The sequence below is a fragment of the Lynx canadensis genome, chromosome A3 (genome assembly GCF_007474595.2).
Source record: "Lynx canadensis isolate LIC74 chromosome A3, mLynCan4.pri.v2, whole genome shotgun sequence".
Lineage (NCBI taxonomy): Eukaryota > Metazoa > Chordata > Mammalia > Carnivora > Felidae > Lynx > Lynx canadensis.
Genome location: NC_044305.1, coordinates 57,067,897 through 57,082,073, shown reverse-complemented (window position 1 = coordinate 57,082,073; position 14,177 = coordinate 57,067,897). Strand labels below are relative to the sequence as shown.

The 14,177-nt window shown below is 40.5% G+C and overlaps 1 protein-coding gene across 2 annotated transcripts in view; it reads left to right on the top strand.

Moving 5' to 3' along the window:
• The window catches only part of SLC9A4 (solute carrier family 9 member A4), a 72,027-nt gene extending 59,342 nt beyond the window's left edge, over positions 1-12,685 (top strand). For both annotated transcript variants that reach the window (XM_032592613.1, XM_030310322.1), the window contains one exon: positions 7,094-12,685. In XM_032592613.1, the coding sequence (XP_032448504.1) occupies positions 7,094-7,449 (356 nt within the window). In that variant the 3' untranslated portion in view covers positions 7,450-12,685. The remainder of the gene's footprint in view (positions 1-7,093) is intronic.
• Positions 12,686-14,177: the final 1,492 nt, after the last annotated feature.

Below are 14,177 nucleotides of genomic sequence, written 5' to 3'. Positions count from 1 at the left end.
ATTGAAATTTGAATTTCACGTAATTTTTCCCTGACATAATATATTCTTTTAATTTTTTTTCAGCCATTTAAAAATGTAGCAACTATTCTTAGCTCATAGGCCATAGGAAAAGAGGCACAGGCTGGGTATAGCTTAGGGGTCATAATTTGCTGATGTAAAATGGGCACTTTTTTGAAATATTTGGGGTTCACCCAAGGTTTAAAAGTTAGCAAGATTCTCCAAAGTTGGTTAGATTTTACTAAAATGATTTCATAAATAAATAAATAAATAAATAAATAAATAAATAAATAAAATGATTTACCAAATTTACTGATTAAATATTTCCAATTTAATATCTAATTCTTAAGTAGAATTCTTACATTTATTGAAACTGCCTTTTGTTCTAGTAAAAGCCATTATTATTTTTCAAATGTATACATAAGATAGTTTTTCTATTAGCAAAAGGTGATATGTAATATATAATATGCCATATTATCTATTTTAATTTTTTTCAAATTTTTAAGACAAAAACACATTGGAAATTCAAATAAACTAAACTCAGGATTTTGGAATTAAATCTTTGAAGAGTGACTATAATTATTCTTTAAAATGGAACTTTATTTACTTCTGATTTAAAAATGTAAAAATAAAATAAAATAAAAACTAATAAAATAAAATAAAAACTAAATCAGTAGATATAAAATAAAATAAAATAAAAACTAATATTAGATATAAAATAAAAACTAATCAGTAGATAAAAAGCATAAAATAAGAAAGTTAAAAGCACGTGAAACCCCAATACCAAGATATAATTACTATAGAACATTTTGGTAAACATTCTTCTATAATTCTCTCTGCACTATCCTAATTCCTATCCCACCTGTATCTGATATAAGAAAGAAAAAAAAAAAAAAACCCAGCATCATCAAAATCGTAGTATCATCATTGTTTTGGAATTTTTATAAATTGTCTGGTTTATTCAACTATCTACTGTGGACATATTTCCATGTCAATATATATAATGTTAATAATCACTTTTATGATTGAATAATAGCTAATTATATAAAATAATCTTAGCTTATTTCGCTAAATGCTTATTAACAAATAGTAAGGTATTATGACTTTTTATAGAATGTAAGCAATGATATTTATTTAATAAGCACCTTGGCTCACTTGTGAATCACTTTGTGATTTTTGCACAAATGATTATTCCCTTAGTGTGTTTTCTTGGAACCAAGATTTGGGGGTCAAAAATGAAATACATTTAAATTTACTCTCACAACAGTCTGTGAGAAAGGTTGCTTTCAATCATTTTAACCATCACTGGGCTATTGTCAAACTTTTGAGTAATCTATGATGGAATAAGATAACATTTTTATATCATATTAATTTTAATCTGAGTCTGATTTTTAGTGAGGTTGAACATCTTTCACATTCTTGGAAGCAACTATTACTTCTTGGGAAGTTTCTGTTTCTGCCTTTGGCCACTTTTTTTTTTTTTTTTTTTTTTTTTTGGTCTATTCCATTGTTTGTTTTCTTACAATGAACTGGAAGAACACTGTATAACAAGGATATCATCCATTGTCTCATATTTTTTGCTAATGGTTTCTCTTCCAGTTTCACATTTATCTTTTAGTTTTTAGATATACTTGCCATCAGATATGCATTCTGATTAGTCAAGTCTGCTCAGTCTTCCACAGAAAAATTAGAATACGATTTACCCAATGTTTTTCCCTAGAACTTTAATAGTTTAATTATCCCCTTTATATCTCAAACCCTCTGAGACTTCTCTTTGCATAGATTTAGACACACACACACTTCAGGTTGTTTTTCAATGGCCATGCACCTGTCCCAAACCCATCTTTTCCTCCAAGAGGAGATGCTACCTTTGCTGTGCTACAGTCATTTATCTTTTTTTTTTTTTAATTTTTTTTTTCAACATTTATTTATTTTTGGGACAGAGAGAGACAGAGCATGAATGGGGGAGGGGCAGAGAGAGAGGGAGACACAGAATCGGAAACAGGCTCCAGGCTCTGAGCCATCAGCCCAGAGCCTGACGCGGGGCTCGAACTCGTGGACCGCGAGATCGTGACCTGGCTGAAGTCGGACGCTTAACCGACTGCGCCACCCAGGCGCCCCTACAGTCATTTATCTTGAGAGAGTTTTGGACTCCAGTTGTGTTTCATTGATCTAGCCATCTATTCCTAGATCACACTCTTGGAACTAGTGTCATTTTATGTCATAAAAGAGCTAATCCACAAACAAAAGCAAATGAACAAACAAAAGAGCACCATTGTAGGGTTTATAATAATTAATTTCTAAAAACCTTCCTGCTACAAGTAATCTGTTGCTATTTACATTGTTTGAATGAATAGAAAATGTGAAATTCTCATGGTCATTTCTTATGATGTCGTTTCAATATCACATGCTCCCATAGCAGGAGATTACCACATAGCAACTCACATGAGCACACATGTGCAAATCTTAAGTAAAGCATTATAAATAAAATATGGCAGGACATTAAAGAAATACTACACCTTACAAAGTGGGATTCATTCCAGAAGTGGAGGTTGTTTAACATTTGGAAATGTGTTTACATTACTCATCAAATGACTAGGTCAAAGGATTCTATTCTTCAGATAGATGCCTTAAAAGGCATCTCACTCTTATTTTCTGTAAACATAATAAAACCCTAGGAAAATATATATAGGACTTATATGAAGAAAACATAAAAGTCCACTTCTCCATTTCCTCTCTGTAAAGGGGTGAATATTGGTACCTCCCACATACAACAGTTCTGCTTCAAGCTGAAGCCAGGCAATGCATGCAAAACTCTTAGAACAGTGCCTGGAACCAAGTAAATATTCAGGAAATATTAGCCATTGACAATTAATACTATTGAAGAACATCAAAGAAGGCTTGACATGGGTAGATAGAGGTGTTCTTGGAAAGAAAAGACAACACTTCAGAAATGTTGGTTCTACATGAATTAAACTAGGCATGGAATGAAGTCTTAGTCCCAATGCACTTTTTTCTTTCAAATGTGCATAACTGGTTCAAAATTTTATTAGGTTACCAAAAAATAGTTGTTAACAGGGGTGCCTGGGTGGCTCAGTCGGTTAAGCATCCAACTTCGGCTCAGGTCATGATCTCACGGTTCATGGGTTCGAGCCCCGCGTCGGGATCTGTGCTGACATCTTGGAGCCTGGAGCCTGCTTCAGATTCTGTGTCTCCCTCTCTCTGTGGTCCTCCCCTGCTCACACACTGTCTCTCTCTCAAAAATAAATAATAAATATTAAAAAAAAATTTTTTTAAATAGTTGTTCACCTAGAGATATGAGAAGAGTAAGTAATGAAGTCAAACTTATTTTTTTATTTCATTAAGTTTTTAATTTTAATTCCAGTATAACTAACATACACTATTATTAGTTTCAAGTGCATGATATAGTGATTCAATAAGTCTATACATGACTCAGTGCTCTTTAAGATATGTGTACTCTTAATCCTTTTCACCTGTTTCACCCATTCTTCCACCCACCTCCCTTCTGGTACCCATCAGTTTGTTCTCTATAACTAAGAGTCTGCTTCTTGGTTTCTCTCTCTTTTTTTCCTTTGTTAATTTGTTTTGTTTCTCAATTTCCACATATGAGTGAATCATAAAGGATTTGAATATTCCATTGCGTGTATATACACCACATCTTCTTCCAACGTTTATTTATTTTTGGGACAGAGAGAGACAGAGCATGAACGGGGGAGGGGCAGAGAGAGAGGGAGACACAGAATCGGAAACAGGCTCCAGGCTCTGAGCCATCAGCCCAGAGCCCGACGCGGGGCTCGAACTCCCGGACCGCGAGATCGTGACCTGGCTGAAGTCGGCCGCTTAACCGACTGCGCCACCCAGGCGCCCCTACACCACATCTTCTTTATCCATTCATCAATCGATGGTCACTTGGGCTGCTTCCATAGTTTGGCTATTGTAAATAACGTTGCAGTAAACATAGGGGTGCGTACATCCTTTCAAAGTGGCACTTAGTTGATCACTTATCCCTAATAAGTTTTCAAGAATTATAATAATCAGGGTTAGACTGAGATAGTTCTCAATGTGTCTCCGGGCACAATTACTTGAATCCACATTCTCCCCAAATTTGAAGGCTTTCTGCACCTGGACAAGCCAAGGAATGGCCAGAGGGCCTCTAGGGGAGAACACGGAGGGAGTGTTGGCATCCAGCAGGCAGTCCCTGACTAACCAGGCTGTGACTTGGGGAGCATTTGCCTTCCTCACTGTCCCCTGCTCTCCAGTGTCGGAGCATTCCTTACTCTAAATGTCTGGGGGCTCCACATACTCTTGCAATGCTCTTTTTCAAGGAGCCGAGGCTCACTTGGTGTTATAAGCAGAGATGGCCTTCCTAGACACCCCTCCTCTGCTCTGAGACAGCTTACAATCCATGTGGATTGGGAAAAAATGAAGACGGTGGTATTGACTGCATAACTCTGTGAATGTACTTAATGCCACAGAACTGGATGCTTCAAAATGGTTACAATGGGGGGAAAAGATTAAAATGGTAAATTGTAAAGTACCATTATTAAACAGAATTAAAACAAAACCATGAGGAGAAGCAAGAGAGGGAGCTATACCCCAGATCCGGGTCTCTAGAGAGCACACATTGTATGAGGTAGTCCAGTGTCAACCCCTGGGTATCAGGCTCTGCCTTGCCCTATGCAGAAGCACTGTTCTGCTTCTCCTTCACCTTGCCCCCGGGTGCCCAAGTCCAAATGTTAAAATGCAAGATAAAATAACAGATATTCAGATTTTGCAGCAAGGTCTCCATTGATCTCTCCCTGGAACTGCCGGCCTGAGTGCTGACCTGCGGGAGGCTGTGCAGTTGGGACAGAGCCCAGCCCCCACTCTTCCTCCTTCCTCTTCCACTTTCAGCTGCCCTCTTCCTTCCCTTTTGGACAGATCTACTGACTTGAGATGAGTGGAATCTTGGAAGTCACCTGCTCAAAACCCTTCTGAATGCTTGGAACCCACTTTTCTTTTTTTTTTTTTTTTTTAATTTTTTTCAACATTTATTTACTTTTGAGACAGAGAGAGACAGAGCATGAATGGGGGAGGGTCAGAGAGAGGGAGACACAGAATCGGAAACAGGCTCCAGGCTCTGAGCTGTCAGCACAGAGCCCGATGCGGGGCTCCAATTCACGGACCGCGAGATCATGACCTGAGCTGAAGTCAGCCGCTTAACCTACTGAGCCACCCAGGCACCCTGGAACCCACTTTTCAATAAGCAGAGGTGGTCAGGAAGCATCGGCTATGATCTTTGGGCTGAGGGGAGCATACATTCAGAAGGAGGGGTTGGAAACCAGGACAGGGCAGAGGAAAGTGAGCAAAGAACTGCTCTTGAGGGCAGAAGCATCCAGGCCATTGTTTTCTTAAGTAATATTCCAAGCAGCAAAGAATCAAGAAGAACTCGTGTTCCAGGCCAGATGGTAGAGCACAAATTAAAGGGAAGTAATAAAAAAAATGAACAAATACACTTAACTATTTTTTTTTTTTTTTTAATTCAAAGCAGTTGATTCCTGTCCCCTATCCCCCTCAACTTCCAGGCTACCTTCTCAGGATAATTCGATCACATTTAGAAAAACATCAATTGAACAGGTTTTTTAAAATTTTTCTGATGACTAAATACCTTTTGTCATGTGTAAACCTCTGAGCATATTACTGTGGGGTTCTTCTTTTGTGTTGTGTTTTGTTTTTTAGGAGGGAATGGAGAGTGGGACAAAGAGCCCTGCTTTCAGATTTAAAGTTCTTAAAATACTTAGAGTCTCGAGAGAATATTTAAAGGAAAGACAAGTTTATCAGGTTACAACTTGAGGAAATGAGAATCAACGAGATTTGTGAAAAATACTCCCTTGAAGATGGGTGCACAGGGAAATAGGGAAAAGGCAATGTCCTAGGCATCGAGGAGGCCCTTCAGAAGGTCATCTGAGAGGGGATGTCATGTAGATACCCAATGGCTTCCCTCCGCTCTTGGTGTACCCCTCCGACCCGCATAGGGCATGTATCAGGGAGCCAGGCACAGCCTGGCAGAGAGCAGATGCACAGTGGGACAGACTCTGTGCACACTGCAGTCCCATCTTCTTCACTGTGTGATACTGAAAGTCATTTAACATCTCGAAACCTCAGCCGCTTTACCTCTGAAATAAGGATGCTAATTTCACTCATCTCCAAGGATTACGATAAGGACTAAATGGCACAACAGATATAAAGTGGTTAGCACAATGACAGGTGCATGGTGAGTTCTCAATACATGGACATTCCTACCACTGTCGTTGCTGTCACGTGCCGGTGGAAATCTGTGCACCCTTTACCTCCCTTGAAAGGAGGACATGTAATCACTCTTGTTTTGCCACACATGACTCTCTGCTGTGGCTCTCTCCTCTCCCTGTTCCATGATTGGCTATTTCAAGGTCAAAGGGATGAAACTCAGATCTCATGCTTTCTGGTAAGCACTGATTAAAAAACAAACCAACCGTTTAGAAGCTCATGGGTGACTCAATTGGTTAGGTGGCTGTCTCTTGGTTTGGCCTCAGATCATGATCTCATGGTTCATGAGTTTGAGCCTCCGTGCTGACAGTGCAGAGCCTGGTTGGGATTCTCTCTCTCCCTGCCCCTGCCCCTGCTCGATCTCTCACTCTCTCTCTCTCTCTCTCTCTAGAAATAAATAAATAAACTTAAAAAACTTTTCCTATCATTGTTAACCATGGAACCTTCGGTTTAGTGTTGGTCTTTGACAGTGCAATGCATCTTTGCGCCTACTGGCCACTTGATCTGCTTTTGTAAAAAAAAACAAAAACAAAAAAAAACCTCTCTTACTTACCTGCAGGAGTCTAGCCCGATACACAGGTTTCCAGGCATTTCTATTTATTTATAACACGGCCCATAACAGGGCTTCTATTGGCTGCCCTCCTTGGGGCAGAGAAAATCAGCCAGGTGAATGTAAGAGTTAGAACATCAAGAAGGACTCTTCTTCACTCTGAGTTCTTGCCATGCAGATATGAAGTCTTCTCTCTGATCTTAAGTTGTGTTCTTTCCTCCTCTTGTCATATTTTCCTAGACAATGACAGCAGCGATTCAGAACTCCCATCCATCATGTTCAAAGCACACTCTCGAGCAGGGATACTTCAGGAAAGACGGCTGACGCAAGAGATAATCCCAATGAAGAGCTTACCCAGAGGAGGGAAACCATCCCACTTCGGTTATCAGAGAAACACCAGCCAAGAAGAGCATGATGGCAGGGGCAGAAGGGAGGCGCTACGGCCCAAACCACTGTTCCACGCAGTAGATGAGGAGTTTGAATCTGGAGAGGAGAGTGGAGAGGAGACCTCAGCAATCAGATCCAGATGGTCAGGGGAGCACAGACCCACTAGGCAACATCACAGGTCCCACAGTCCTTTGCTCCAAAGAAAATAGTTTCATCATCCACACAGTAGTCTCCATGTATTTCAAGAGTCCATTTTCCTATTGTTGTGGAAGAAGGAGTTTCAGAGTTACGAAGAGAGCTACTGAGTTTATTTTTTGGAGCCTATGAGCCATACATCTATAAGAGGCATGGAGATTTTTTTGGAGAAAAACGTGGAACAAACTTGCAGGCTGTGCTGTATTCTTAGCTGGTGTACTTTGTAGATGAAGTCCCCAAGGGTGATAAATGTTAATCATCACAGGAATTATTACTAAAATTCCTAAAAGTCTGTGATCCATGAACTGTATTGTGATACAAGTATGATTGGTCAGTAATTCACCTTAACTGTATGCCTGTGCAGCTTATAATCAAGTTCTAACTGGGAAAGGCCTGGGAAATCATCTGGCCCAACCCTCTGTGTTTACAAATAAGGACCTAGGGACACCCTTCCCAAGGTCATGTGGTGAGTTGCTGCTTTCACAAGCTGGTTGTCCTCCCTCCCAAGAGAATGTATTCAGTTTTGATTTTGATATGCACTATGCGATAATTATTTTTCTGGGGAAAGGTAAAATTTGCCATAACAATGCTATATTTAATCAGTAGCAATAATAGACAGATGTGATATGTAGTAGTGGATTAATTTGTGAACAATGGGCTTATAATCTATTTTATAACTGGAATATTTATTTTAAAAACAAAATAGCCATAAACAGGATGTAATAGCAACGACATGAACAACAGGTATTTATTAAATGTGCATTTGTAGGCTGCGGTACTGTGCCCTAGAGTTTGAAACTCTTTCCCAGTTTAATTTCCATCAGGAAATTAAATCATTCCCCCAGACTTGACCTTGAACCTCTCACACTCCAGCTCACTGACTTTGCTAGATGACTTTATCTTTCTTCCCTTCTTGCCCTCTCTTCCTCTTTTCTCTCTGGTGGCCACCTATAGATGAACACATATTTATTAAGTGCTATTTATTGTGCCAAATGGCTGATCTATAACAATTAATCATAATATCCTTTATCATTACTATTTTTGACTTCTCTAGCCATCCCCAACTGATTCAATCCCATGCATCTTTAAACGCTGTTTTCCAATGCACCTGGCTGCCTAGACCGGCTTTGATCCCCTTAATCAGAAGCAATGAAGTGATCCCCTTCCTCCTGGCTGTGCCCACACCGCACTGGGTGTGTCACAGAACTTATCTGGTAATTACACTTATACACGTGTGTGTAACTACCCAGGTCTGCAGGACAGGGAGGATAGTCTGTCCATTTTAAACTTTATCCATTCATCAGTTGTGTTTCTTATCTCTTGGCCTTACCCTTTTTCAAGTTTTGTTTTTTGTTTTTTGCGGGGTTTTTTTTTTTTTGTTTTTTTTTTTTGCTTTTATCCATTTTTTGTCTTAGTTGTTACAGTGCTTTGTTCATGGTAGATCATCTATAAATGTTGGGGCAACAGTGCCCGTTTTTTACAGCTGAAAAGGAGGTCGGAGAAGATACGGTCAGACGTTCTTATTTTCCAGGTTACAAAGATGAGGTGTTGAGACACTGGCTGGTGCCGCTTCAGGGGTTTAAAGGGTGTGGGCTTATTCTCTAGTGTAATCCTGGACACCATTGCCTGACAAAGGATATACGGCCTTCCCTGGACTTATAGTTTGTGAAGGGCATTTAACTGCCAGTGGTCACTGCTGTAGTGGTAGAAATGCCATTCAAAAGAGCCCACTTGTTTCTCCTCTTCTGAATCTGAAATATAAGCCTGCTTCTAAGTTGTCTCAATGTTTTAAATTATCTACTACCAGATAGTAGTAATCCGCCCAAAGGGACAGAAGTATTTATAAAACTCAGGGATCTCTGGGTTTGGTTTTTTTGTTTCTTGTTTTTGTTTTTCGTTTTTGTTTTCCCATTATTGCTTAAACAAACAAGCAGGCAAAGCAACGGAAAAACCTTATGAACCATGAGAGGGAGTCATGGAGTCATTATCCTCACACTATGGATGAAGATACAGCGACAGAACGGGGGCGTCAGAAATCACCTTTACAAAGCCATATGCAAAGCCAATTCCTGCGAGGTAGAGAACACTGTATTCCTTGCTGGATTCTCCATATAACAAAAGAAATCCAAACTGTGAAGGCCCCTTCCTAGAGCAGACAGCAAAGTCTAAGGATTAGTGGAATTTATCTGATTCTTCTGTTTTTCTCTGAGATGCTGGTGCCCTGTGGGAGAGGGATGGTGGGACTTAGTGAATAGAAGGGAACTTGCCCTTTTAATTGGTAGAAGCCAAAATGAGTCATTTGCCCCGAGGCCGTCTGTTCATCTAGACAGTGTCTGGCCCTCGCTGCCTGAGTCTAGAAATTGGCCCTGGGACGCCTTCCCGAAACGTATGGTAGGTTGAGGGCCCTTGTGGTCCTGGTGGCTCTGGTAGCTTGGAGAGCTCATGGTGGACATGGCCTCTTTGCTTAGTCACCCAGGATCGTTTCAAAATGCAGTGTGATCTGATCTTCATTTCCTGGCGACAGCCCACGCTGGGGTTTGGTTGAGCGTGTGATAGGTGCCCCAAGAATGCTCTTGGGTATCAGTTTCACATCATGAGTTTTTCCAACAGGCACCAAGCCGTGCAGCAGAAAAAGTTCCCTCTGGAGTGCTGAGGGAGCTCTGCTGCTTACTCCCAACTCAGCTCGGGGAGAGGTTGGAGTCCCTCAGAGGGGCTCTCCTGGGCCTGGCCGCTGGTCCACTGAGCCTCGCAGTTTGCCCTCTTATCTTCAACCTCGGAGAAGCCAACACACAACCCACAGAATCCTATTTTGCCTCCATAAGTTTTTTTTTTCTTTTTTTTCTTACTTTCTCAAACCTGCTCCTATTGTGTGCCTCAGTGGTCTTTAGGTTTCAGTAACTTCCGAAATGGGGTAAAGTCGCATTTCCTTTCATGTATCCTATATGGCAGCTTTCTACCTGAAAGGTTTTCCACATGTTTGCTGGTGTTTGGGATGTGGCAGATATGTTTATTCACCCTGCCCAAACCTGACATGATGCCATGGGACCTCCCCGGTCTTTATCAGCCTCCTACCAGAGAAACAAACGTTGGCTGTAGATGGGAATGCGCCATGGCCGAGTAGTGATGACATTCCAGACACTTTGTCGTGCTTCCCCGCATGCTTTTGCCTCTCTTTCGTGAAGGCCATATACTTTTGTGCTTCTCTTCTTAGAAAAAGTTAAAGGGTCATGGGAAGTAGGTCTGGAAATGCCACCGGAATTCAGTGATAGAATTACCATTCCTATATGTAAGAAGTGACTACTACTGCTCGGCTCTTTAGCCTACCATTTTGGTTTCAGCCTGCAGGGAAGCTTCTAGAACATTTCCTTGCCTATCTGGATGCCTGCCACTGAGATCATTTCGATTTTTAAATCAGTGTAGTTCAGAACTCAGGCTCTGAAGTCAGACCACTTATAGCTGTGGGGCTGTGGGCAGCCTGGTTATCTTCCCTGAGCTGAAATGTACTGATTGATAAATAAGGTGATAATCTTATCTACCTCAGAGAATGATCATGAGGGTCAAATGAGATAGTATTTGTAAAATTCTTAGCTTAGTGCTTGTTTTGTAGGAAGAGCTTGATCACTAACAGCTATGCTAATTTAGGCCAAAATGTATGTACTCGTGACAGGGGACATACATTCAATTAATTACATAAAGAGGTATAAATAATGGACACCTGAGACTTTTCTGAGAAGTAGTTTGAATGACATTATAGAGGATATTTGGGGCTATCCATCAATCAATAGCAAAACCAGAGATCAGATCTGGATATGGATTCATGGTTTTCCGGCAAAGCTTATTGAATTTTTTTGTCATTACCTCAAAATTATTGCGTTTTCTTGTTTGGAGGATGGTTACCATGGTGTCCAATCCAAATCGTGGTTTATCCTCAAAGAGACAGTGAATTTAGAAGACCTACCTCTGTTTATCATGACAGGCACCCTGTGCAAAAAGGGAAAATTGCTCTTTGTCGGGGAAACATTCAATGCGGTTTAATTCCTCAGCTTGGAGTCTTTTCCATAAGAGACCTCCTCTCCAAAGGAGTGATTATTTGAACTTATAAATATTAACTAGTTAAATAAGTGTTTAAGGATTTTCAGCATGGAAAAAAGTAGTTTCTATTATGTTTGATAACTTTCTGAAATTAGGGAGAGTAGTTGTTTTGTTTATTTCTTTGTAAATAAAGTCAGTGAGTGTGTTGGTGTTATCTAGAATTTTTGCAAATATATTTCATGTATGAGTAATACAGGTGGTTTCTTGTAGTTTTAATTTTTTTTTTTTTCATGACTAAACTCTGTCAAGTATCCTATTTGTAACTCCTCCTGAGAAAAGCCAGTAGTGCAGACAGAAAGCTTCCTTTTAGGACATCAGTCACTGCTAATTGTTAATTGGGCCATAAGCCGAGGGGAATAAAAGAGATGCCCGGATCAGCGCTAGTCACTTCTGTAATTAACAAGTGATATGTTGTTTCTCTGCGCACAATATTTGATTGAATAAATTCTTTTTCTTTCTGAGAGTCTAACCAGCTTCTGAGCCCAGGGTGCTCAAAGTGAGTATGATGGGTTTGAAATCGAAATTTCCATTGCCCAGCCTTCTTCCGGTTAGGGCTTATTCAACAAAGTAATCGGAGCCACGTTGTAAACTGAACCAAGACAGTCACTACTCTGTTTCCAGACATAGTGATATAGATCTTGAATTAAAATGGGTGGTCCTAAAATCAAGGTATATACCCTGTGTTCTAAGAGATCAGTCTTGAATAGAACAGTAATAATAGCCAATATTCATAGAGTGCTTACTGTACTTCAGGCAGTATTCAAACTACTTTACCTACATAGATGCAGCGTCGTCCCATCTTAAAACAAGGTTCAGAGAGATCGAGTAACAGGTCCAAGGTCTCCCCACTTCCAACAAAGACCTTGGGAACCAGGTCTATTTGGTTTGTAACCACTGACCTAAACTTTCTCCCTGAGGAGAATTAAGAATTTAACTTTTTCTCACTGGGGAAAGATCCAATGGAAAGAAACAGAGGACCTTCATCCTACCAAAAAAGAACTTGGCTTTAAAATGGACAAATAAATACAGTGGAAGGTGATGTGTTTGAAAATCTGTTTTTACAAACTTAATGGATGATTATATCATGAGAAGAATTGATCATTTTTGGCATTAAGATTGTTTTCTGATAACAATTAAAATGTTTTGTGTCTGATTTTACATTGAGCTTTTTTGAATATCAATTATAAGTTGTTTCCAAAGAACTTTGCTCTTGATTCCCAAATGAGGTCCCAACCGAGCAGTCTCCACATGCTGCTTACCCACGATGGAAATACAAACCAGCAACCCACTGAGAGGGTGGGAAGGGGTTAGGAGAATGACCAACTACTGTTAAACTGCTAAACAACTTTAGTAGTTAAAGAGGTACGCATATGCTTGGTAAGCATACCATTGATTGGAAACAAATTATGTGTCTGGCTTTTACTAGGAACTTTTCATATAGATTTAAAAAAATTTAATTCTCATAACAGTCTTATGAAATAAGTATTATGATTATTATCCCCATTTTACAGGTGAAGAAACAGAGTCTCAGAAAAGCTTTCTTTCGTCAAGGGCACACAGCTGATCCAAGTGTTCCTCAAAGACACAAATGGCATTTAGAGCTGTCTGACTCCAAAGCCACTAATTTTTTTTTTTTTTAATGTTTATTTATTTTTGAGAGAGAGAGGGAGACACAGAATCCGAAGCAGGCTCCAGGCTCCGAGCTGTCAGCACAAAGCCCGACACGGGGCTCGAACTCACGAACCATGACCTGAGCTGAAGTCGGAGGCTTAACCAACTGAGCCTCCCAGGCGCCCCCCAAAGGCACTAATTTTATCCACTAAACTATAGTAGCACCTTCATAGCTTGCAACAGCATTGGGTAACCTAAAACACTGAGTAACCTAAAAAATGAATTCGCTGTTGGCCACCATCATTTGAATTCTTAAGGTCACTTCACTATATCGGGTAATCGGGTAATCGTTCTGGTCTTGTTTACGCACTGCTTCCACAACCACAAGTTTCCTTGCTGTTTGGCTTGCTGTTCAAGTGCTAATTGAAGCTAACAGTGCCTGTGGCCAAATCGTTGCTTCCGGGAGTCTGTCTAATGACAGGAGAACGCGAATTATCCTTTAGCTGATTTTTATAATTCCAATATTTTTATTCCTATTGGACTTTATCCAATCGAGCCAGATAGAAACTTTCAAAATAAGGGGTCACCTAGCACCGTGGCCCTGGACCCGTGGAAAGGGAAGGAAGGGCCCCACAGTGGTTCATTGATTTTGTTTCCTCACAGGAATTTCTCTGGGTAACTAAGAGCGAGTGAAACTCGGACTCTGGGTTTCACTGGCGTACTGTTTCACCGGTGAAGGCTGCCCTTGTTTGGAGTTTGTGCTTGTCCTAGACCTGGCTCAGGAGGCAGCCCTATTATCTAACTGTGCCATCTTCCAAAGGGGTTGTGTGTATGGGCAGGGGGGATGTCCCAGCGTTACGAATGCAGAAGTAAAAACACCAATCTGAAAAAGGAAAGGGAGGATAAATGTTCTGTCCTCCAAAATAGAGAGTCTTAAAACAGGAGGACAAAGGACAGGTCCTCACCAGGGCTACGCCCACGCCCACGGGAAAGGCACACAGAGCAGGGCGGTCCAAACCAGCAGTCGTGAGAGCACGAG